The sequence below is a fragment of the Amblyomma maculatum genome, chromosome 1 (genome assembly GCF_055883805.1).
Source record: "Amblyomma maculatum isolate TAMU_Amacu chromosome 1, ASM5588380v1, whole genome shotgun sequence".
In the NCBI taxonomy this organism is placed as follows: domain Eukaryota; kingdom Metazoa; phylum Arthropoda; class Arachnida; order Ixodida; family Ixodidae; genus Amblyomma; species Amblyomma maculatum.
The window spans coordinates 137942753-137966888 of NC_139344.1; the positions used below are offsets into that span (position 1 = coordinate 137942753).

Below are 24136 nucleotides of genomic sequence, written 5' to 3' on the forward strand. Positions count from 1 at the left end.
TCGTTTGTAAAGAAAATTTTAAATCAAAAGGTTGAGCTTATAAAATTATAAATTTAATTTATAAAGCAACAGTTTAGCAGATATGCTTGTTCTATGTACCTTATTTCATAATACACCGATACACCCTTCTTCACCTTCTCTCTTTCGTTTGTAAAAGAGCGAGAAGGCCGTTTAGCGGGAGAGCAAGGGCAAAGACGCGGAGGTGTGGTGGAGAGCAATGTTAGTGGAGAGAGCAGGAGAAGCTGAGAGAGGCTGGGCAGCGGTGCCCCACGTAAGGAGCGAGCCGGCTGAGCTGAGCCGCCGAGCGAGCTGGGAAGGAAGTGGCCCCAACCTGATTGATGACGATCACGGAAAAAGAAGGCGGATGCCGAGTGGGTTTGACGCGGGCTGTGATCGAAGATCTCAGTGTAACCCGAGCAGCACTTGTACCGCAGGAGATAAGGGAAGCATGGAACGAAGCTTGGCACTAAAGCGCCCCGCGTCTTCGCAGGCGAAATCGGACACACGGACCTAGGCTGCCGAGGAGAATAAGTGCCAAACCTTTTCGCGGTCTCAGGTAAGCAGACAGACTTGCTAGGCCTAACACCTTTTCTTTTTTTTCTTTTTTTCAGCATCTCGTAATCTCAGCATACGTAATTCGTGCAGCCTAGTTTGAGAAGCATGATGTATACTTCGTTACGGTGAACTGTAAACTACCTGCGAGTCTCCTCCTTGCAATCGAGCGCTTGAAATTTGGAGCTGAAGCTGACATGGATTACGGCAAGCGTGTGTGTGTGTGTGTGCAGTTTCTCTTGCCTGTAGGTCTGGATCAACAAGTGATGCTCATTAGATTGTCTCTGCACCTGTAAGCTACTGCTAATGAGAGTGTTTGTAACATATATTTGAAATGAGCTGCCTTTTATGCATGTCGTGAACCATTGATAATTTAAATGTCCGAAGTTGTATCGTGCAACATTGTGTATAAACTTCTGCAGGGCTCGGGCAGTGCAGCCATGGCAACAGACACCAGTGACATCGCCAAGCAAGGCTACGTTCGTGTTCGCAGTCGTAACATCGGCGTAAGTAGGCACTGACCTGCTTGTTGTGAGTGTCGGTACGTGCGTGCGTGCGTGCATGTGTGTGTTTCTACATATTTGAAGAACTTCTGCGTCATGCACTTTCCAACTTCATGGTCAGTATCCTAGGTAGAGAACACGCGCATGATACGCACTTCACTGTTTGTGTTCCTCCTGGCACAAAATTTCCGTGCCGTTTTCAAGTTCCTGTAGCTGCGCACTAAGAAAGAGCATGTTTTACCTCTCTTTGACGCCGTATTCACCTGTCAAAAATTTGCCATGTTTTTCACTGGTGTTGAAACCACATTTTACATTAGAGTGGTTTCATCTGTGCAGGTTGAGGGATGTTGATTGAAATATTTGTTGTATTAGTAAAGGAAGTGAAATGGGAACTGACACAAAAGTTATGTGCATGATTCCTGTTTGGCATCCTGTATGAGTTTCAAATTTCCCTGTACTTGTTGCAAATTGTGGTTTTGATGTTACATGGTCAAAAATGTGTGGTTAGTATTTGAATGCAATCTAATGTCAATGCATATCTACTGTGTTATGTTTCATAAACTGTTCTGTGCTGTGGTCTTGAACTAGAGCCTAGTTCCTCAGATTCAAGTTAAGGAATTTTTATAAAATTGAACCAAATAAGGATTAATGGTTTAGAAGCCATACTGGCAGAATATGGTTCATTACTCTCCATAAATTATTGCCATCCAGTCAATGGGCCCCGCCGGGGTGGTGCAGTGGTAAGACGCCAGGCAACTGTGCCGGAGTACCTGGGTTTGAACCCGACCTCGGCGGTTGCGTTTCAGTGGAGGCGAAACGGAGTGGCGTCCGTGTGCTGTGCGATGTCAGTGCACGTTAAAGAACCCCAGGTGGTCGAAATTTCTGGAATCCTCCACTACGGCGTCTCTCATAGCCTTAGTCGCTTTGGGACGTTAAACCCCACAAAACCAAACCAAATGTTTGGGAAATCTTTTTGTTAATATTCATGTTTTCACATTTTGCTTTGATCCTTGTTAATGCAGAGGAAAATACAGTGATCCATTTTGGTCTAAGAAGTCCCCAAGTGCTAAAGCTAGAGCGGAACCTTTCATGCATTAAAATGGTATGAGATGTCACTGTCAGAGCTTTGTCATAAAGATTTGATTACTAGTCTAATGATTAGACCATCTTTCTGAAGACAACAAGTTTGTCTGAATAGTAATTTGTAATTAGGACAACAAAGGCAAAGTAGCTGTGCCACTCGCAGTGGATACCTCAGCCGACATCAGGTGGGAAGGGATGAAAGGAGAGAGAAGTGCCATAGTGGAGGGCTCCAGATTAATTTCGACCTCCTGGAGAGCTTAACTTCGACTGAAATCACATACCACACGGGCATCTTGTGCACTTCACCTGCATTGAAATGTGGCTGCTACAGTCAGGATTTCATGCTATAGTTTTGGCCTTAGTAACCAAATGCCTTACCCACAGAGCCACTGTGGTGGATTGGATTGCTTGATCATAGCTTTTGTACAAACAGAGCAATTAGCCTAAAAATAAATATTAAAAGTTGTTTTCAAGCTAATTAGGTTCTAGGTTTGAAGGTCAAACAGTGGCTCCAACACATATCTTTAGGACTCTGCATAAAGCAGCTTGGGTTTACTAACTGAGCATGATCAGAAAAGCATCATATAGAGATATGAAATGTGTCGAGGAGATTCAGAATTTCTCATAATTACCTGGTTTCAATGCGTCCTTGATTCTGATACTTGCATTTGTAAAAATGGAAAAAGTGGAATTTGTGCTACAGCCTGAAACAACATTCACATTCATTTCTTCTTTTGTGTCATTCCCTCATTCTTTGGCTATTCTTTTCATTGTCTATGCCTCAAAGTGTGCTGTCCTCCAGACAGTACATTATGTTAGAAGCTAGCTGAACCACTGCAAATGGGATAATGCTTCACACTTCAACCATTCATGTAGCATGATGCTTGGCATGAATGTGTGTTAGCCAGTCACTTGCTTTTAAACACCCAAGCACTGTTTTTCAGTGGCTAGTTCAGGCAGACAGACATTCATAAGGGGCAGCATAGATCTTATACTATTAGTATCATTGCTGGGTTGGTATTGCCTTTTAGAACGAGCTTAATTTTGACATGCTGGCCAAGGTGGCACCTCAGTGCATCGAATGTAATGGTAGTGCAGTTTCAGGTTCCTGTATATTTGTAATATGAGTGTTGTTTTTAAGCTAGCTAGAATTTCGGATAACTTGTCTTCTTTAAATTGAATGGTACCTATAGACATCGGCATGTTCGAAATTTCCTTCACAGCATTTAGTTGCTAATGCACACACATTACATGCACATTGTTCCGCGCATGCAGGATTTTCGTATTTATTCATACGACCAGTATGCGAGCAAATACGGCATCTTGTTTTCTTCTGCTGTGAAAAGTTTTTCCTTCTTTTTTTTATATACTGCTGGTATTTAATGGTAAAGAATTATTTCTGTGTTCCCGGTCTTGCAAAGTGGCACTAATAGGTAGCATGCAGGTTGTGAAAGATGCTAAACTGGGTGGTTTTTCACATGTCTATGCCTGCAGGTGTGGCAACGCCGTTGGCTTGTGCTCCGCAAGGCAACCAGCACAACAGCTTGTCGTCTGGAAAAATACCTTGAGGAAAAGCATGCCCGTGCTCACACAGGCCAGAAGGTGGTTCTTCTGACGCCAGCCACTAGCATCACTCGTTTACCGTCTAGTGTCCGAAAGCATGCCTTCTCCATCTGCTTCCAGGATGGATCAGTGAAGTCGGTGGCTTGCGATTCTGGTAAGTGTCTCATGGATGCTGATTGCAGCTTTGTTTGCAGCCAGCCCCTAAAAGAGCATTGTGGTTATCTTTGCACTTTTTATGTCACAGTGTCACTGATGTCATAGTAGTGAGTGTATTTTGAGGTGCCCATGCATGTTTGGCTGTGATTGAATGTCACACAGGTGGCTTCGTTGCCTTGGAAACACTTCAGCACTTTCTCTGGAAAAAGGAAAGAAATAAGAAGCTGCTGAGGCAGCTTAATCACGACCCGATATGACAAAAGCTGCGGCACTACTGTAATCGTAGGAGTGCTTTGGGCTCTGCTGGCATGTACCCTCATGAGCAAAAGTGGAGAGACCTCGCGTTTGGTACAGCGAAGCGATTATTTCTGAGATGTCCATAGGGCACCCTCCTAAATATACTTACCATTTTGCCCAAACAATTTCGTCTGGCACATAAAAAAAAATGCAATCGTAGCGATTCGCGTGGTCTCTCCACTTTTGTGCACATGTGTACTTCATCATTTAACATTTTGAAGTGCTTTCAGAGGGGCCCAGATGGGTTTTTAAGGACAAGACAGCTGCATCAGCTGTTCTTCATTTGTACTTTTTGAGACATAGTGAGTCTTGTTGCAGACCTGGAGGCAGACACGTGGGTGAAGTTGATGGTGCAGGAGTGCCTTGAGCCACAGTCTGGGCTTTCTGCTGGGGAGCCCGACATCTTGAGTCCGGGGATCCAGAAGGAGCTTCAAGGTGTGCATTCTTTGTTTTTCAGAAAAGCAGCTTCTTTGAATGGTCTGAATAATATCTTGTGTCTGATTTGTAACGTTGAATGACTTTGTATTGCAAGTAGGTCCAGTCACTCAGTATGCAATATAACCCCCTCATTGTTTTTGACGAGCCTAGTTCATCCATACTTGACGCTTTCCAACATAATTGAGTGCTGCTTTTGTGGGTGCTGTGGTTAGCCACCTGAATGTCCTCAACAAGACGGTCTTTGTCCACTGCTTCGATTGTGCTTCTGATAACACATGCCAGGACTTTGCTTTTAGCACCGTGAGCAGCCGGTTGTAGTTTGCAGCATTTATTTAAAAATGGCCTCTGGCAATGCTCATCATAGCCAGGTGCCACTTTTAATGAAGTCTGCTAGCACATTTGCCATGTGTTACGAACTTCGGAACTGTTCAGATTTGTTGTGTGCTCTGTCTCACTCATTAACGCTGAAAGCCATGCCTGCCTTAGCGGTAACCTTCTTTCTTTTTCTCCTCTTCCTTTCATTTGGCTATGAAAGCAGAGCCGCTGAATTAATGCTCGCCTTTTATCCCATCTGCTTGCCTGCATTTTGTTCTGGCTCGGTCCTGCTGCCAGACCGTTTGCTACATCATGTGAGATTCTAGGCCACCTGCTGGGAGTAGTGTTTCTTCCACTGATGGCAGTACTTTCGATATAGTTGTGCACAGCTGTTTGTGAAACAGTGCATTTCTAATAGTAGAATTAATGAACACTGCATGGATTACATTAATGTCATTGTCTATCATTGTAACTAAATATGTACACTACCACTATATTTTGTTTCTTATTCATAATGGAAAGTTTCTTTGGCCAAAATGCACTTGCAATGTACCTTTTACTATGATACCCAGATTTTTTAATCATTTCTCATTGGCAAACAGGAAAGGCTGTATACAACAATAGGAAGTGAAGTTTTGTGCACGGTTTTCATTGTTTTAGTCAGTTTATTGTTAAGCAAAGAAACGGCACAAAAAAATGGGACAGGAAGACAAGCAAGTGTCTGAGGTGGGCGAGTCCTTTTTTGATTGACCCAAAGGACGTATTATTCTTTGCCATGCGATGCCCCGTGTGGTGCCATCAGAGAATGCATTGGCGAAAAAGGAGCCGTCTGTCTTCAGAATTGTCGCAGACACTGAAAGCTTTCTTGAGTTGCTGTCCTTCTATCTGCACCCTACCTTCATTGAATTAAGGGAGAGGTTGTCGTTCTAGTGCCCCCAAAATAAAAGTGAGCACTTGTCTTTGGAAAGAGTGCTCTCCTTCGTTCGTGTGCTCCGTTCCATTTTGGGGCACTAGTGCTTCCAACATAAAGGAGTGTGCATTGGATCCTGTATTGCAACCTTGCTAAGTGACCTCATACTAGCACATGCTGACAGTTCTGAACAAGGCTCTGCAAGAAAATTCTGAGTGAGTTCTTCGGTTCAAAGATTATGGCTTAATTTTTAGGAATTCAGGCTGCGGCTTTTCTAGTGATGTTGACTGCTTGTACAGCCTGTTCTTCAGACATCTTGGATGATATTGACATCATCAAGAAAACTCCTGATGGAACGAACAAATTTTAGCACTTGGATATACGGCTTTTCATGGAGGACCTTGGTTGCACTTGTTCTCCGTGATCGTGAAAGGGCTTTCTGCCTTATTCTTCTGTCAACTGAAAAAAAAAAAGAAAAAAGTCAGTGCTGTGCTTGTTTTTTTTTTTTTTTTTTTTTTCCCTGTATCATTTTTCATGCCGTTTCGATGCTAATTATGAACCAACTGGCCCAGCGATATTCCTTTTTTCATTTAATTATTTAAGCTTTTGGTTCATTAGAAGTTGGGATTCCCTAACCCAGTTCAAAGAAATCCGAGAAAAGACAGTGAAGGAATACTGGGGTTGTTTGGATTGCATTTTCTAGATTCTTGAACACCTTAAGCCAAGCATGCCCCTTCCTCAGAGTTTCTTTCACGAATTTATTCTGGAAACTGACCATGCTATATCATTTCACAGCACATTGTTTCATTGCTAGAGCCAGTCATTATTGATAGAATGTGCACACTTTTTGAGGACTCGTGCATCTATATATTCTTTCTTTCTTTCTTTTTTTTGCAAGCTTGTTTGCAAGCTTGTCCAGCAGGGAAGGGCAAGAGCAGAGATGCATTGGCTCCCGTAGTACTTTCTAAAAGCTGGTGGGATTGGATTCCCAGAGGCCAAGATATTTGATAGTCCCTGCACTAGAACATTGTGATTTACCAGGGAGAAGCATTTTATAGGCAAGAAATTTATATAATGCATATAGATTGTCAGATCAAGGTATTGTGCTAATCAAACATTTGTAGGTTTGGAGAAAGGTATTTTTGAAGCATTGGGTGATCATACTAGTGCAGCAGGGAATAGGGGAGATGACTTTCAAAAGCAAAAAACTGAAATATTCTGTGTTCTAAGTATCTGCTGATATGATTTATTTTCTGTTCTAAGTTAATTTGCTGAAGTCTGTTGAAAAGAATGCTCAAATTTCTTTTATCAGCTGTGGTGGTGCTTGATAGTGCATCTGAGAAAAGTGTCTTGATCTGCATAGGATGCTGTGGATGTCATGTAAGCACAAGCGAGCTCTCTGAGCATTGTTGCTACCATTCAGTGATGTACTATGAGGAGCTGAAATGTATGCCATGTGAAGAAAAGGGCCATCATAAGTGTACCGGGTAAAAGGCCAGATAGCCAATTAGTGCTGCATTCAAAACTGCCCAAGGTTACAACTGCGGTACATTGTGGAGAAGTAAATATGCTGAACTTTGAACTCTTTTTCGCAAAACTGCTTATCTGGGCTGTTATTGTGGAGCTGATCCCTCCAGTACTTTTAAATCCATTTTGACTCCATTCGCTTTGCTAGACTCCTTAAACCGTATCAGATGCAATGGAAATTGTTTTTCGAGCTTGTTGTGTTGAGAGTTCTTGGTATGATATTTTGTTTCCAGCTTACACGTCTGTGACAACTACATCAGAAAAGTGGCAACGAAAGATTTTTGTTTTGAAGGGAAAAAAAATTGTGCCATGACATTTAGTACTAGCATGCATTCAGAAGTGTAGGAAGGGTAGAGCCAGTTTTCTGCTACATTTTTGTCTAGTCTCCAGTTCTTCCAAGAAGTGTAGAAGAGAAGAAATCTCTAGAAAAAATTTTCTTCAGATATAATTTTGAAATTTTCTGCACTTAAGCTTGGAAGCATTACTAACAAGGAAAAAAAATTGGTTAAAGTCTATCAAAAAAAATGTTAAGGAAACGTTTAGCGCGGCTAAACCTAAATAGACAAAGCAGAAGCGGGAGACTCCTTCATAGATGTCTGCGGACCTCAAGGACACCACAGCTGACGACACGGCGAGGGACATGAAGGTGTCGAGAGCATTTTGACGGGGGAGGTTCTAGGAGGCTAGCCAGATGGGCGGCGGTGGTGGTGGAGGGAAAGGGCAGCCAGGAGACTGGAAGGCTGTGTGGCATTGTGTCAGGCTATGTTGTATACTTGTGGTGTTGTATACTTGTGGAGATACGTACCCGCACGAGTCAAGTTTGCCAGGTGTGTGAAGCAGCAGCAGCAGGTGTGCGATGTAGAAGAAGAAGCGAAGCGGCGACAGAAGGCGAAAAAGAAGTTGGCTAGTCACACGGCTGAAGGTTAAACTGCGGCATATGCAAAACGTGCCGCAGCTAGCCCGCAGGTCGAGAAAGAATTTATACGTAGATGCGTTATGTCGGTGTATAGTCTGCACATTGTTTTTGTGTTGAATTTATACATAGGTGGATTATGTATATATATAGTCGGCTTATTGTTTTTGTGTTGATTTTCAGCAGAATGAAAATATGTCAATCATATTTGAGTGGGGCAGTTGTGTAGCCTACATCGTGCTTATTTTTTTTTTTTGCAGAACAATTTCACGTGTACTTAGTGCCAAGCCCAAAGCTGGATGTGTTTGGAGAGTGCCTGCTGCAGGTAACCCATGAGCACATATACCTTTGGGATCTGCTGAGCCCCAGAACCAAGCTTGCCGCATGGCCGCTTACTGCACTGCGACGCTACGGCAGCGACCCAGCGAAGTTCACCTTTGAGGCTGGCAGGTAGGCCCGTGCATGTTTGCTTGCTGGCTTATCTTCCTCAAATCTTGAGAAAAGGACTACACTGTGGTATCAAGCTTTAGTATGGGCACCCATGCATCTTAAATATGGGTCACTGTGTTGGGTCATAGATTGGTGAACATAACAGTCAGAGCTGCATAGTTGAGCTTGTAGTGCATTTCTTGGAAGGTTGTGCAGTGCGTCTTGGCGTCGTTTAAGATGGCTGTGGTAGTATTAAGTGCCATGCCTAATGCTCGTGCTATGAATGGGGTCCCAATACTACCTTTCTTTAGGCTCAAGATATTGGCTATAAATAGCCTAATTAGCATCGCAGCTCTCTACTCTACTTCACACCTTGTCTGCAGCACTGTTGAATCTACTGCCGTCTCATTCAATCAGGGCTGCAGGGTTACAAAAAATTTTTGAGCGGAGGTGGCCAGCTTAGTGTATTGATCAGCAAGAGAAGTTTAGCTTTGGATTAGCCATTTACCTTACGCATTGCTTACAATGATGTTATTAATATGCCGCACCAGTGTGCACTAATAGAACGTAAGACACTCCAAATTGATGAACTAACATAATTATAATCTCAAGTTAATCTGTTTGTTCCTCCGAGAAAGGTGGCAGTATATGTTGATACACACTTTCCTCAAGTGTACCTTTCTCTCGAATATTTATGCACATCATATCAAGAAGTAGTCTCAGGGGCTTTGAAATGTATGAAGGCAATCATTATGGTTGTTTCGTTTTACATTAGACCAGCCGGTGGCGCCCCATCCCGTATTAACTTTGGCTGGTTATTCGAGACCTTTATGATCACCAGAGTGGGTCAAAATCACGTTGCTCACTTCATCGCTCCTTCCTCGCCACACCTTTTTCCTTATCGTCAACATGAAGCATGTCAACTTTCTTTAGTAGCCACCCGACCAGGTGATTCTTGAGACAACCTCACTCGTGTTGTGCATTCCTCCGCCTGCTTCAGAACCTCATCTGTCCATGGTAGCTGCCTTCTGGGTTTTTTCTGTGGCAGCTATCTTTAGGCGTTTCCCTCCTCTCCACTTGGCAGGTGGTTCATATCTGATTAAATTGCAGTTGTATTTCACATTGCTTAATTCACAATGGAATTGAAGCCTTGCAATTAATGCATTAAATTGTGAGATAAAATGCAGGACTAATAATGGCTTTCGCTAAAAAATAGTTCCTCAAATATGTGAACTGTGCTTAACCATTTTCATATAAAGACTGCACGAACACAGCATTACGGGGCACTGCCTCTAGTCTCTGGGTGCCAGTGGCCTCTAGGCATCTGAAAGCATGGTGCTGGTAACATACTGTAGGTCTGGTCTGTGCCATCAGCTGTCCTGACCAAAATTGGTTGTGGCACTCATTGTTTAGGGATTTGCAGTGTTCCGTGATGCAGCAAGATTGGTGTTGTCTTTGGGATGAAGGCGGCCTTGTCCCAACTCAAGTCAGGCTGTTCAGCTTGCAGGTGTTTTAGATTGGGCATGGACAATAGGAGGGGCAGATGAGTTGCCAGAGCTCTTTTCCAAAGCAGGACTTTGATGAATCAGCACATATCAGAAATACAGCTACACAGTGTAGTAACGCTCATATCTGTACTGAAATGCTGTGCTTTTGTATTGTTTCTGCTTTTACTCATTGGGCAAATATTTCTTGCCTGCTCTAAATAAAAGTCTCTCTCTCTCTGTCTCATTTTTGTGGCCATTTCTCTCCTTCCCCTGCTTCTTTATTTAATCTAGAAAGGTGGTTGTCATATTTCAGCTTAATTTTTAATAACAAAATCAGGGCCTTTAGTCAGTCTACATCAAGTTTTATAGCTGCTTCATTTATGAACCTAGGCACTTGTAATTAATTACCTGTGGCATGATGTGCTCTGTCATCTTGTAGGCATTGTGCCACTGGAGAAGGCATGTTTGTGTTCCATACCCTTGAGGGAGAGAAGATCTACTGCAAAGTTCACCAGGCAACACTGGCCATTGCTGAAGCGCACCATCGTTCCAGGCGACTGCAAGCTGTGCCTTCAGCCCCACCCCAGGTAACATTCTTTTTGTGCCAATGTGATAGCATTAACTTCATTGCAGAAAGAAAACATGGCATGATTAGTTTCAGTGGGGATGATGTCACCTGGCTTGTGAAGGGTCTGAGCGCTTATTGGTTGGTGGGTATGTGACCTTATGAGGTTATGCAGTATGGTAGAGATGGCAGGTGTACTGGTCACGTGACATTGCTGAGTGCGATGGCTGCCTTGGCAGCAGTTGACAGCTGCATTTGGCTGTGTGAGCTCCGCTTGTCAGGTTGGAATGAAGCTAGAATCAATGCCTCCGTTTGTCTCAAGTAGTGCAATATCCCCACAAATGTAAGGAGCGCAGCCATGGAATTATGTTACTGAGGATGGAGTATTGGCGGCTGCGCAGCCTCGGCCTTACACGGCGAGCAGCAATGACTAAGGAGGAGAAACAAGCTGAGTGGACTTCGGCCGTTAACTCTGTCACAATCCCAGCGCATAATGTAATTAAGTGTCCCCTAAATTTTTGAGCTACTTTTGTGTACTGTATTTAAACACATTGTGTGTATAACACAGGTTTTTTTATTTTTTTTTTTCCCCTCGGCTCCTGCATGCTGCAATGCATCTCTTATTGTATCCATATCTAGAAGTTATATATTAAATGCAGTTCCTTTTTTTTATATATGTCTTTTTTTCTTGGGAAGTGGCACTGAGGCGGCATATAAGATATTGCCATGTTACCCAGTGTCATCAAGTGCTTTGCTTTGCATGCACAGTCGAGAAGGTCCTTCACTGCACTGCAAATTTGGTGATTTTGGAAATTTGCGTTGTGTTCAGTAATTTTCGGATATTTGTGAATATCAGTTTTCCAAATACGAATGTGAATTCATATTCAGTTCATATTCGAAATTTTGAATGTTAAAATAGCCACTCACCCCTCCTTAATTTACACCCTGGAAAGATAACTGTGATAAGTTGTCTGCACTACAATCATCGGAGTATGTCATTGGAGAATAACTTGCCTGTTGTATATGGCAGTGTAAGTGTTGTCTGCACTACAATCATCGGAGTATGTCATTGGAGAATAACTTGCCTGTTGTATATGGCAGTGTAAGTGTAGATTCCAGGTTGACAGTGTCAGCATTCTGCACTGGATAAGATAATACAGTTGAACCCCGCAATAACGAAATTGCCGGGGGCGAAAAAATTTTTCGTTTTCGCGAGAATTTCGTTATCACGAGAAACGGGACTGTACAGATAAATAAGTACGAACCTGAGCCTGCGGAAGCGCAACTTTATTTGAAAAAGTCTGTAATAGACGTTTGTCTCTTTTTGCTTTGCAGCAGCGTCAAAATCCTGCTCTCGCAACTGAGCAGGCTTTCCATTGCAATACCGTCATCGTGAGCACCAATGAACGAACGTATGGTGTCGAGAGCATCGAGCACATCTCGCAGACTTGCCTCCTTTTCCCCTAGCTGGTCGTCGCTGCCTTCGTCGTCGCTCTCCTCAGTTATGCTGCACACATTCTTGATGATGGTGTCATTTGTCAATTCCTCATGGACAATTACGTCTTCATCTACAAAGAGGGTTCAACACCTCCGGCACAGTATCGTCGACGGCGCGCAGCTCTTGCCATGCGCTAACCAGTGCGGCCCTTTCTTTTGGCAGCTGGGACCCTGGCGATGCGGCCGTTGCGAGCTGCTCAGTAGCGAACCCCGCATGCTGGAACAAGTTCTGAATAATAGTTTGTCTTGTTGCTATCCACGTCGCGGCCACCGTTTCCAGGGCCATGAACAAATCCACTTGTAACGGGCGCTTCATCTCCAGCGCTTCATCTCTCTTTCAGTTCCAGCATTTTTGATGGCAGCATCTCATAGAACAAGCCAGTTTCATCGGCGTTGTAGATGTCGCAGGGCTTGTATTCGGCTTGATTTCTTCATAAGTTTTTCGCATCCAAGTTAATGCCGATTTCGCATCGACGCTTGCCGATTCACGGGAAACTACTTTAGCAACAATATTATGCCTTGCCTTTTAACAGCTCAGCCAACCGGCACTTCCCTTAAAATTGTCATGCCCTAGTAGGCACGCGAAGCCGAAGGCTTTTTGCTGCATTAAGGCCCTGGACAGTGGCACCTTGTTGGCTCTCTCTTCTAAACACCAGGCATACACAGCCTTAGCTACATCCTGAAAAGTCGCCGTTGTCACAGTCTTGTGCTGTGCACGTGCTCCGTTCTTCAGGGCAGCCAAGATGCTGTCTTTGCACTTAAGTATCGTTGACAGCGAACTGCACGGAATTTCAGACTCTTCCGCAATATCCATCTTCCTTCCTTTTGCAGCTTGTGCGATGAGTTCCGTCTTCTCCTGCAGCGTCAAAAACTTCCGCTTTTTGGTCGGAGGAGGCATCTTCGCTGCACGTTGACTCGCCGGACAAAAAAAAAAAACAATGAACCTGTGGCCTGCTGGGCCCCAACCAAAATTGGATTGGATTGGTGCTGAGGCTTCTTTTTTTTTATTTATTTATTTATTTATTTATTTTTTTCCAGTACAATGATAGTGATGATCATGCCCTTTGTATCGGGTCGCCGCTGCCATCAGGCGCCGCGGAGCCAAAAGTTAGATAAGAGAATAAAAAAATTAAAAATAAAATAAATCATTGCCCGTCATTGCACTCTCCAGGCAAATTTTGTCAAAAAAAAAAGAACTCATCACGGCCGTGCCCATTTGAACTGGTTGCCAACAAATCACAGCCCGCCAAAAAGTTTTCTTTTTTTTTTTTTTTTTTTTTTTTTTTTTTTTTTTTTTTTTTTTCAAACGACAGGCGCGCAGTCGTCATCATCAGCAACTTGTAAACAAACATGGCCGCATCCGTAAATGTGCTTATTGGTAGCGTGGAAGCGCCAAACATCTTAAAACTGTTGTACTAAAACGCGTTCCAGTGATTTAATTTCCTGCTGTGGCTTACGCATGAAAAAAATGTGTGGACTGCTACTTCAGAAACCTTCGTTGTTGTGGGATTGAAGTTAGAAAGCATTTCGTTGTTGACAGAGATGAAATTCATTGAATCTTATGAATGTTGGCCGGGGCCACTAAAATATTTTGTTCCGTCGAGAAATTCGTACTTACGGTTTTCGTTATTGCGGGGTTGAACTGTGATTGTCTTGGAATAGAATGGCTTGCTTTTAAAAAACGGTCGTGGTCAGTGTCTGGATTTCATATATTGCTTGGGTGCACCCTGTGACAACAACAAAAATTGTTAATCACCTTTCTGCAATTTTATCCTGCTTGATTTTCGTATTTTAAGTTTTTATTCCTTTTTTCAGTTCTTGAGCCATTGTACAGGCCAATCTTGATATATTTAATCATGCGGACCGCAAAAAATTGTTCGTTATTTTGAAATATTGTTGTAAGGAAAAATCTGCGGTTATACGGCAGTGGATATGAAAATAATATACCTTGGCTGTAGGCACGTATGCAGATAAGCGAAATCTCAAATGTTGCACTAACTATAGAATTGATTTATTGGAAAAAAATCAGTTATAGTCTTCTGCCGTGTGCAGCACACACGACCACACACATTACATGTTTACTGCTAAAACACATACACCTTCCGCTTTGTACAACGCCTCATCGGGTACATGATTGCACAAAGATATGACAAGTACAGACTTTGTTCATGCGCAAAAACTTGATATCACCTCATCTTAGGTATTCCCCGAAGTTTGAAAATCTTGTCTCGGTCTTTCAAGATCATCGTGGTTTCTGATGTGGGCAATGCTAGCTGTGTGCAGAGGCCGATTCGCTTTTTTGCTGTGTCGATTTCTTGCAGCATAAGCTGCTTTTTTATCTTCTTGACACCTTCGCTGGCTGCAGTCATTGTCAGATCTCGCACAAGCTGCGCAATAAGATAATTTGCGACGAAAAAATACTTCCCGCATGCGCGAATAGTACGAACGAAAGACCGGCAAATGATGCACAACACAGAAAAAAAAGGCAGGCGGCTAGGCCTGCTGGCTACTGCATATTAAACCATAGCTTTGTGGTGGCGCTAGGAGCCGGCACTATATATGCTGATGACTATATTTACAGCCCATGGACTATACACTCAGAAACAGCGGTTTCTGTTTCACGCTAGAGTTGCGAGCTGCGGCACTGTTAATCTTAGCCGAATTCGTAATACTGATGTTTCTAGATTATCGAAAAAAAATACGCACATTATTCTGGAATATACGCTATATTGAAATTAGTAATTCTTAAGTATTTTTACATTGAAAACATAGGAAATGTGGTGGGGATCTTTTAAAAACTCGTTAATTTAAAAAAAAAAAAACAATTGTTAATATGGTGTTCGAGATTTGACTGTAGTTATATGCCGGAGAAACAGCTGTATTTAGCAACACTCATTGTCTCATTATTTGGGTATTGTAAAAGCAATTCTTTTGATGAACATATGTTCTGTTTAAAAAAACTACAGTAAAATCGCATTGCTTCGGCCAGGAATAATGTTTGAATAATTGAACGACCCTAAAAACCTACCGAAAGTTGTTTGAATTGCAGTAGTTTTATTTAACGAACACCTGGAACGTGTGGTTATCTCTTCATCTGAGGTGAAAGCTAAGCTGCAGCGGTCATATTTCACGGATTCATCAAGCGCTTTGCTTCACACACACTGCTGAAGAATTGCTAAAAAAATAAAAGGTGCTTTTGTGGCCCTTTTCGCAGCGCTACGCAGTAGCAGTGGTGTCTCTTCATAAATGGCCTCGCCACATTTTGAGGATGCTTCACCACACAAACCCTGCTGTGAAGCATCCTCAAAACCTGACGATGTTCACTTTACTCGGCAGGAAGCACAGAAATATGCATAGGCATTAGAACGGCATGATGTCATCCTAAAATGAAACTCCAATGGCATGGGTGGCATGAATTTAAAGAGAGGCAAAACTGAAACTATGTCGCTGAGGTATAATTTCTAGAATGGTCAGACTTCTGATCACCTTCGCGCCTGTCATGGCGCACACGCCTGAGGTGTGCGGGCACCACTGTTCTATGCAGTTCTGAAGCATGCCCATGTCTGGAGGGAGCTTTCAATGCTATAGACTTGCGTGGACCCAGTTCAAATTATCCAAATTTTCAAATTAACTGGGGTTGAATTAACAAGATTTCACAGTATCACCTTCAAAATGGTAACGAATTTTGCTATGGCAAAAGGTTATTTCTGCAGTCCTCCCCTTAGACCACTGTCACTGCAGCAGCACCTTAGTACAATAAGATACTACGCAGTACAGTGTTCCTTACTTTCTGAAAAGACTTCTTTTTTAAGGCATTCATTATTATAATTAGTATGTGTAAATGCAGGTTTTTTTCTTTTTTTTTTTTTTTTTTTTCAAAATAGTTAAGAATTAGAGTTATAGTAGTGTTTGGCAGCAGAATATTTGTTAGTTGTGTCCAACTAGTGTGCTCATCTCTTATCTAGTATTGGGCTCAAGTTATAGAAATGCAGGTTGAATTTCTGCTGACAATATTGGCCGCTTTTTCTCTGTGCAGAGCCTGATTCCACCTACCGGTGTAGCATCTGTGCCATACCGTAACTCCACCAGTCCTTTGCAGCAGTTCAGCTCATCAGAGAACCTCCCCGGTAGCCAAGAAAGGACCAGCCATTCACTGCTGCCTCTGCGGGATATGCCTACAACTTCGCAGTCCTTTGATGACATTCTAAACCCCCCGCGTGTGTCCAGTACAGTTGGAGGAGCCTCACGCTGCAGTCTGCGTTCCCATCTGCTCCAGTTTCAAGCACGCTGATTAGTGATGCAAACCTACGAGTGTGCTGTGCATGTGTCAGTGACAATGGCCAGTAGAGCAGCAAAAGCTGCGGACATGTGGATTGGGCTTCTGAAGTTCACAGCAACAAAGAACTGTACCAGAATCTTCAGATGTGTCTTTATCTTTGGGGTGGTAAAAGAATATTCACTGCAGCACATAGTGTGCACACATGCGTGTGGGTGTATGGGTATTGCGTGTTTTTATGTGCATGAATGTGGCTTCACATGTTGTTCAGCGTGTGCATCAAACTGTGACAGAGAAAAAACTTCTGTTATTGCCATTGCTTTGTGGTATGGAGTTTTCTTTTTTTCCTTTCTTTCTGTTTTTTATAAGCTGTAGAGTTTGTGTTGTGGCTATTCTCTGTGGTCTATTGAATGTCCAATTTCTATTGGCTGTAAAGTTGTGTGTTGCAGCTATTCTGAATGGTCTGTTAGATGTAACCTCTGTAATTAGTGGATACCTCAGGTGCAAAAGCACCAGTCAAACATTTCTCCGAAAACTCTCTGAAGCAGCTCCACATGGACCTTTGGGCACATGAGCGGGCTTGTTATCCCGGATGATTTTCACCTTCTCGGGCTTAAATTTCCTTCAAACAAAGCATTTTGTATCTCTAGGTGGAGCAAAACAAAAGTGTACATTGTTTGTTTGCTTGGCTGAACAATGTGCATTGTGGATATTAGGACCAGTATTGACAAACCATTGCCTAAAATGTATATGCATGTGCATGCATAATATTGATTGACTTGCAACGAAAAACATGAGCCTTTCAATTTTTATCAATTTTCAATTCAATTTTTGAAGTGGCAAGTTACTTGTTGAAAAGAAGTAATGCTGGTGAACACAAAAAGTTTTGCAATTTGATACATGGTTATGCATTTTTTTTTTAGCTTTTTATATGTTGTGGCATTTATATTTATTTTAACTGTTGGATTGGGAACGCTTTGATCGTTCTTACAAGGTTCTTTGCTGACCTGAACCTGACTTATATTCCATGGCGCAGATAAAACAGGTTACTGTAATTGGACTGCATGAGCATGAGGTTGTCTAAGTGTGCTTATTTTTCATGTTTCCCAAAGTCATGCTGTTGTATATTTATCTTTATATCTTTTGTCATTGCTCTGGCTTTGTGCTTTACTAGCAGTGTTCATATTGCTCAAGACTACATTCTGTGTGGCACCGAGTTAGCCATGCTGCAGCCCATTTTTCTTGCAATGAAAAAAATATTACAGATGCCAACGGAAATAAGTAGAAGGGTACCGTGCCAAAAAAATTTAATTCTCTGGAGATGGCTTGGGTTTGTGGGTTCCTGGACTGAGGAGACTGCCCACTTAGGGCAAAGAGTTCTCACCCACTCTAAATAAAATTTTCTCTCTCTTTAAATCAAAGTGTAATGATCGAGGTTTATTGGTGCACTTTGCAATTCACACGTACGCAATTCGGCTCCATATTCAAGGATGCATGAAGGGGAGTCAATGGAATTAAATATTTTGCCAATATTACGAGCAAGGTGAAATTAGCTGAAACTTGCTTAAAAGAGAAGCCCCTTTCTCGTTTACCTTTATTTCTCTCATTACACAATTTCATCACTCTCTGCTATCATTGCAGAAAATTGCTATGTCTAGGCATGTGAACACATTTCGGAATGTTCAAATGCACCACTGCTTTTCAGTTTCTTGCCTGTGTTAATAGCTTCTCCCACACCAGTTTTTAGTGGCGAACCATTGTGTTTGTATCATCTTGTATTGGTCGTGCAAACACATCAAGCTTGTTTGGTGGATGTTTGTTTCCTGCATGAAATCTTAATAGCAGTGTTGCAATTTGTGTTTATAGAATCTTATGCTTTTATGTTAGTTTGCTGCGTGCTATAATGGTTTTAACAGATTTCATGTGAAGAATGGTGTCCTTGCCATACTCGTAAATGATGCAAGTGTGAACAGAGTGCTAGGTTTTTTCGAGCGGTTGACTGTAGGACCACGGGCAGGCAAGTTGGACAGAAGGATTAATGTGAAATTGTCAGTTTAACCAACTGTGTTGAAGTGAATATAACAAGTCCTCATTAAAGTTAGCATAATTGGAGCTATTGTCCACTGTTATGTGTTTGTTTATATTAATTTCATAGACATGCAGATCTATACAAGACTGGATACACCAATAATATTTATCACTGCTGAAAAAGAAGTGTTAAAATTGCAAGGACTGTTTACATTGCAATATGTTTCTCGGATCATCTAGTGAGAAATTCTCTGAAAGCTCATTAAAGGGAAGGTGAAGTGCTTTCTTTTTAGAAGTTTGATGGTATCAGCATATGATGTGTTGTTCAGCACTTGAATTTGAATATTGGGCACAAATAGAGCAGAACTATAGCGCACTCTCATTCGCTCAAACATTCATATCTTGAAACTGTCGAAGTCATGCAGTAAGCACTGTCTTTTTCACTGCTTATCTCGAAAGGTTTTTGTAATTTAATACAGTTACCTTGAAGCCTGGCAGGTGGAAATGGCTTCAGTCAGGAGTTGGCACCCTGCCAGTAACATCATGCTCGTGCTCTGTGCCAATTTGTACTTTGCGCAATTTTGCTACCAGCAGCTGACGCTGCATGTGCTACCTCCTCTGCTGGCCTCGAAATTTGGAGCAGAAAAACCAGGCAGACCAAGAAAGGGGCAGGTAAAAAGTGCGCACCTCTCAATGTAGCCTCCCTTTCACAATTGTTGGCAGCATTATCTGAGCCATTACGCATCATAGCAACCATCATATTATCAACGTAGTCACCCACTCAAAGCTCACCTTCTTTGCTGGCCGAGGTTGGTGTGCTGCTGTGCCACTACACAACACTCTGTGCTTGGTTTGCATTATGGAGTTTGCATTGAAAAGTGGAGCTCAACAGAGCATTTAAATTGTTTCATATAATGATCAGGATACACTGAAAATTTGGATACTTTCATATCTTGAAACTCATTCATCTCTAAATGTTTTCCTGTTTTTACAACCTCATATTAATGAGCTTTTACTGTGCATGCAAGCTTCTTTAGTGTCTGAAAATACATGTTTGAATCCGTAGTACCTCTGGGCCTCACCAGTCCAATGGGAATTTGCTTTCTGCTGGCCCAGTGTTCAGCTTTTCTCGCAAAATTTGTTCGTGACCCTACCTCGTGTAGACAAAAATGGTTTGTGTCGTGAAGCTCTGGCCAAAGTGGTCCTTGCACCATAAAAATTCACCGCCATAAGTTAAAAATCTGCTACTGCAGCCCCGTTGCACATCATGGCTAGCTGCTACTGCCTGCACTTGGATGCAAGTAATGTGAAAGTAATGTGATGTCGAAGCTATAGTCTGCAGATCAAATGCAGTCTGTTGCATTGCAGTATTGGCCGTTCTGGCTACGAACTCTGATAGTAAATTTTCTGAATGTCTGAAAGCAACCACATTTTCCTTACGTGTGCTTTAGCACCCGATTTTCTTAGTGCAGTAAAATGCAGGCACTAGGAGTAACGAGTCGAGCTGAAAATACAATGTTGCAAAATTGTACATTGGAAATCGGTGTGTGTACATGTATCTCGCTGCTTTTGTGCGAGATTAGAGGCAGCCATCTGCCTACCCCACGAGGGTTGAATGCATTTCACCTACCGGTTATAGCAGTGGCCATGGCTTGGTTGTCTTTTAGCTATTTCTGTTCTCCTTTTGGGCTTTTTGCGATGAAATAGCGGTGTTTAAGGCGCAAAGAATATGCAACTTCCTGCAGTGGCTATGCCATTCTACAGCCGATCGTGATTTTACACATTTGACCCCAGGTGTGGCAGCAGCCTTTAATGCAGGCAGAATGCAAAAGTGCCAGTGTATTAAAATTTTTATACTCTTTCACTGTGTACCCTTTGCAGAAGCTGCTCTGAGTGGTGGTGAACGGCTCCTTTTATATGCACAAGACTGATTGCAGCGGGCATCAGTCAAGCTGATGGGGATTGAGAACATCAGTAAGCGTGTTATTGAAAACTCTGGTGCTATTGTCACGAAAGTGATCCAAGCGGAGCAGTGTTATATGGAAGGCCATTAAATTGTTCCCCTTAAAAGCTCACCTACTATCTAACTATTGGCCTTTCCTGGCTATGGTACTGAGCCAAGGAACCTGGGTTCGATCCCGGCCACGGTGGCTGCATTTCTATGGAGGTGAAATGTAAGGCGCTCATGTACTGTGCAGTGTTTGTGCACATTAAGGAACTCCAGGGGATCAAATTTATCCGCAGCTCTTCAGTGTGGCATCCCTAGGCTAATAGCCCAAGTTGCTGTGGGACTTGAAACCTTATAAGCCAAAACTCTTTTGAGAAGTGAAAGAAAGCAGGGGTTACGATTGCGTGCATTCGTACAGCTAAAGACTTAGAAGATTATCGATGTGACAGGTCTGCCTCTCGGAATTGTGCTATTTGGACTACCAGTCTGCAGGCGCACTTCAGTAAGGTTGGTGTGGAAACTAAAAAAACAAAAAGCACAGCTATTGGAGGTGTGGAAGCAAGGGTCTATTTTTTTGTTCTTTGCACGTCTTTTTGATAGTGTTTCACGTGCAGCAGGTTGCAAGTGTGATAGCTTTAGTTGCAGTCGTGTTGCTCCCAGTTACAGAATCAACAAAGCTTGTTCTTTTAGATTATAGGGTTCTAACACCCAAATGCTGGTAGATTTTCTAATCCTACAGACTCACCTTGCTTTTAAGGTTGCATAAAAGTGCTTCCTGTTTTTGGCCATAGAATCATTGACAGGTGTTCTTGCTCTAGCATGTATTATTAATTCTGGTTTTGTGGCTTGCAGAAAATTAAGAGCTAACATTTTATTACACCTTCATTCATTCTTTCCTAGAGTCAGTAGAAACTATTATTATTTAGACCCCTCTTGCCTAAGAAGCAACAGCGTAACGTTACCTGTGCACTTCATTATGTGAGCATGTTATAAAAACACTTTATGCATTAAATTTGAGCTTGTCCACAAAAAAGTTTATACACTTAGCTTTATGTCATGTTGGTGACTTCTCTTGCTAGTTGACACTAGTTAGTTGTGGATTCGACAAGGCGAGCCTGCTGCTAGATTGTGGGCTGCGTGCTGCTATATGTGGACATAGCCTTCGAACAGAAGTGGATGGGCAGTAGTGTACAGCGTTGTACGAGATGCATTTTTCCTTCATGCTATCTGTGGCTAACATATGGATAGGAAAGAACTTTTATTACTGCACACTGAAATCATAGTTTCCATTGTACTGCCTTTCACATAAGTTACTGGACCACTTGATAGACGTGACTGCAGTTGCAATTGGGCTATCTAACAGCCCCTCAGCAGTGCTCTCGTAGCATATCATTGCTCTGTATAGCAAGGAAGACTGACATGCTTGCTTTCCACAAAACCACCAACTACTCAATTTATAGGCTCACTGGCCTTGTAACTTTTGACAGAGGTGGTAAAATTGCAAAACTACCTATTTGGCCATGATCGAAGTGTACTGTAGCAAGATCTTGCTCAGAGCTTTTACTACCCGGATTCTTCACTTGTCTGTAATCTAACAGGTCTGTCTAAGAGCACTGAAAGAATATTATTTTACATCTGCACGTTAACACCATAAACTTCAATCAGTTTTCCAGTGTTGTGCTTTATTTTGACACTTTTTGACTACCATGCTTTTCATTTTTTTGCCAGGAGCAGTAACAGAAATATGGCAGAGCTTTCGTGTAGGTTCAGCTGCATAATGTTCAAGAGGTTAACTGTGTAAAAGCACTTGCTGCTGGGCTAGTTGGTTTCAGTTCATAATAAATAGTTTTAAGGCGCAAAAAATAGACAAGACACATAGGTCCTCCTGTCAACTACCTATGTGTCTTGTCTGTTTTTGTGCTTTAAAACTATTTAATTATGAAGGTTAACTGTGCATTGCATTAGTAGGCTTCTTAATGAGAAGTCAAGCCATTATTTTTTTTATTCATGTGACTATTCATGAAGGGTTTTGTTTTGCTATAAATATAAATTAGCTTTAAGGATGATAGTTATCATGCATCTTGTGTCAATTTTATGTCCTTGTGGTCTTTATTTTTTTTATTTTTCTGCCACAATGGCATTTACATGTCATGACAGTCCTTAGAGATTTCATGTTCATAAGAGAATGTAATGACTGCTTTTAAATATGCAGATAACTTCTTGTTTTAAGTTGAAGCACTCGCCATTCAGCTGATGCTATATGTTGTTTTATAGTTATTAAAGAAGCAATGCAAGACAGCCTGTTTCAGTTGCTGTTTATAGCCAAGTGACAGATGCTTTAATGTTATGTTTGCACAGCTAGGGGCAAAAGTGGTCTGCACTGGGAGCAGGAGTGGTGTACACATGTGAGCATTGACTTTGATCACCGTGCCATGTCTTAGCCACACTTATCTGTTGAATCAAGTGCGGGGTAACTTAGTTGGGAGACACATTTTTCAGTACGTGGTGCCCCTGTTTGGTGAAAATGGCAAAATGAGTTGCCCAGCAGTGAGCCGTGCAGCAACATTCAGTTTGCACTTGTTATTCCCGCTGTACATCTGACATTGTGAACAATATCTTATCTGCCTACCAACCCATGTATTTATGTACAGGGACCACTAGCCACAAGGATCAGTGCGAGTTTCACCAAGCGTGAGCTTTTTGCTCTCCATACAAGTTCAGATTTCAGTCTGAATGCATGCCATAGTTTTCACTGAAAGTAACATTTACATGACAGAACGTGATGTTAATTTTATTCCTATGATACACCACGAGCTTAAATTGCAACTTTCTGTAGTATGTATAGTTTGTATTTTATGGTTACTATTTCATCAAAACACGTTTGCCGCAAGCAGGCAGTTTAAAGGCCAAAATTGTGAGATGCTAGAGCTGTTTTAGGTATTAACATATTCTGAGCATTTGGCATTAAAGTTTGAGTGTACATTGTGATGGCAGTTTGGCACATTATTTAATCCAAATTACTGCATATTTTTATACAGAAAATGCTTTGCTCATATACTTATTTTCTTTCTTCAGGAGTTGTGCTACCCCCTATCCCTTTGTGCTGGACTCATTACATGATGCATTGTACAGGACAAAAAGACTTGTTTGCACAATAAATAATTCTGACATTATGGTCAGCTCATTGGTGCATGTAGACATGTTGTGAAGGTGAAGCATTTAGAACAAATTAATGCGCATGCAGTTGAGTGATGCATGTTTGTTGTAAATGGCCACTACATGGCAACTTAACAGAGTGGAAATTTGGGCTGGTTGGTGCATGATCTGCGGCTAAAAACAGCGCTAACATGAGCCGAAAGAGAGAGGGGGGAGACGCGACGCTAACAACCAGATTTTTATTGCACGTTAGTCAGTTATATACACTTCTCGTTCTTACAAAAAAAAAATGAGAAAAAAGGAAGATGGAAGATATAGACAAACACAAAAACTCGCAAAGAAGAGTGTCCTTTCAGAGCCATTGTGTGAGAAAAAACAACCTGGCAGGGAATTGTGGGAGGTTTTCTACAGCGGGCCCTTACCGACCTCATGGTGGACGACCCGTTCCTGATACGCAAGCCACAAAGTGTGGACGACTTTCTTCAAAGTGCCT

At 42.1% G+C, this 24136-nt stretch overlaps 1 protein-coding gene across 2 annotated transcripts; it reads left to right on the forward strand.

Annotated features, from left to right (window-relative positions):
• The first annotated feature begins 167 nt into the window (after window positions 1-167).
• Window positions 168-18623, forward strand: LOC146204048 (docking protein 5-like). Of its 2 annotated transcripts, XM_084589070.1 has the most exons (8): window positions 168-371; window positions 491-556; window positions 975-1058; window positions 3633-3855; window positions 4473-4589; window positions 8518-8707; window positions 10613-10760; window positions 16272-18623. In XM_084589070.1, exons 3-8 carry the CDS (start codon window positions 993-995, stop codon window positions 16524-16526), a joined length of 999 nt encoding a protein of 332 aa, XP_084445196.1. In that variant the 5' UTR covers window positions 168-371; window positions 491-556; window positions 975-992; the 3' UTR covers window positions 16527-18623. The 2 variants fall into 2 exon arrangements, with proteins under 2 accessions (XP_084445196.1, XP_084445195.1); XM_084589069.1 differs by having other exon boundaries at window positions 168-556.
• Window positions 18624-24136: the final 5513 nt, after the last annotated feature.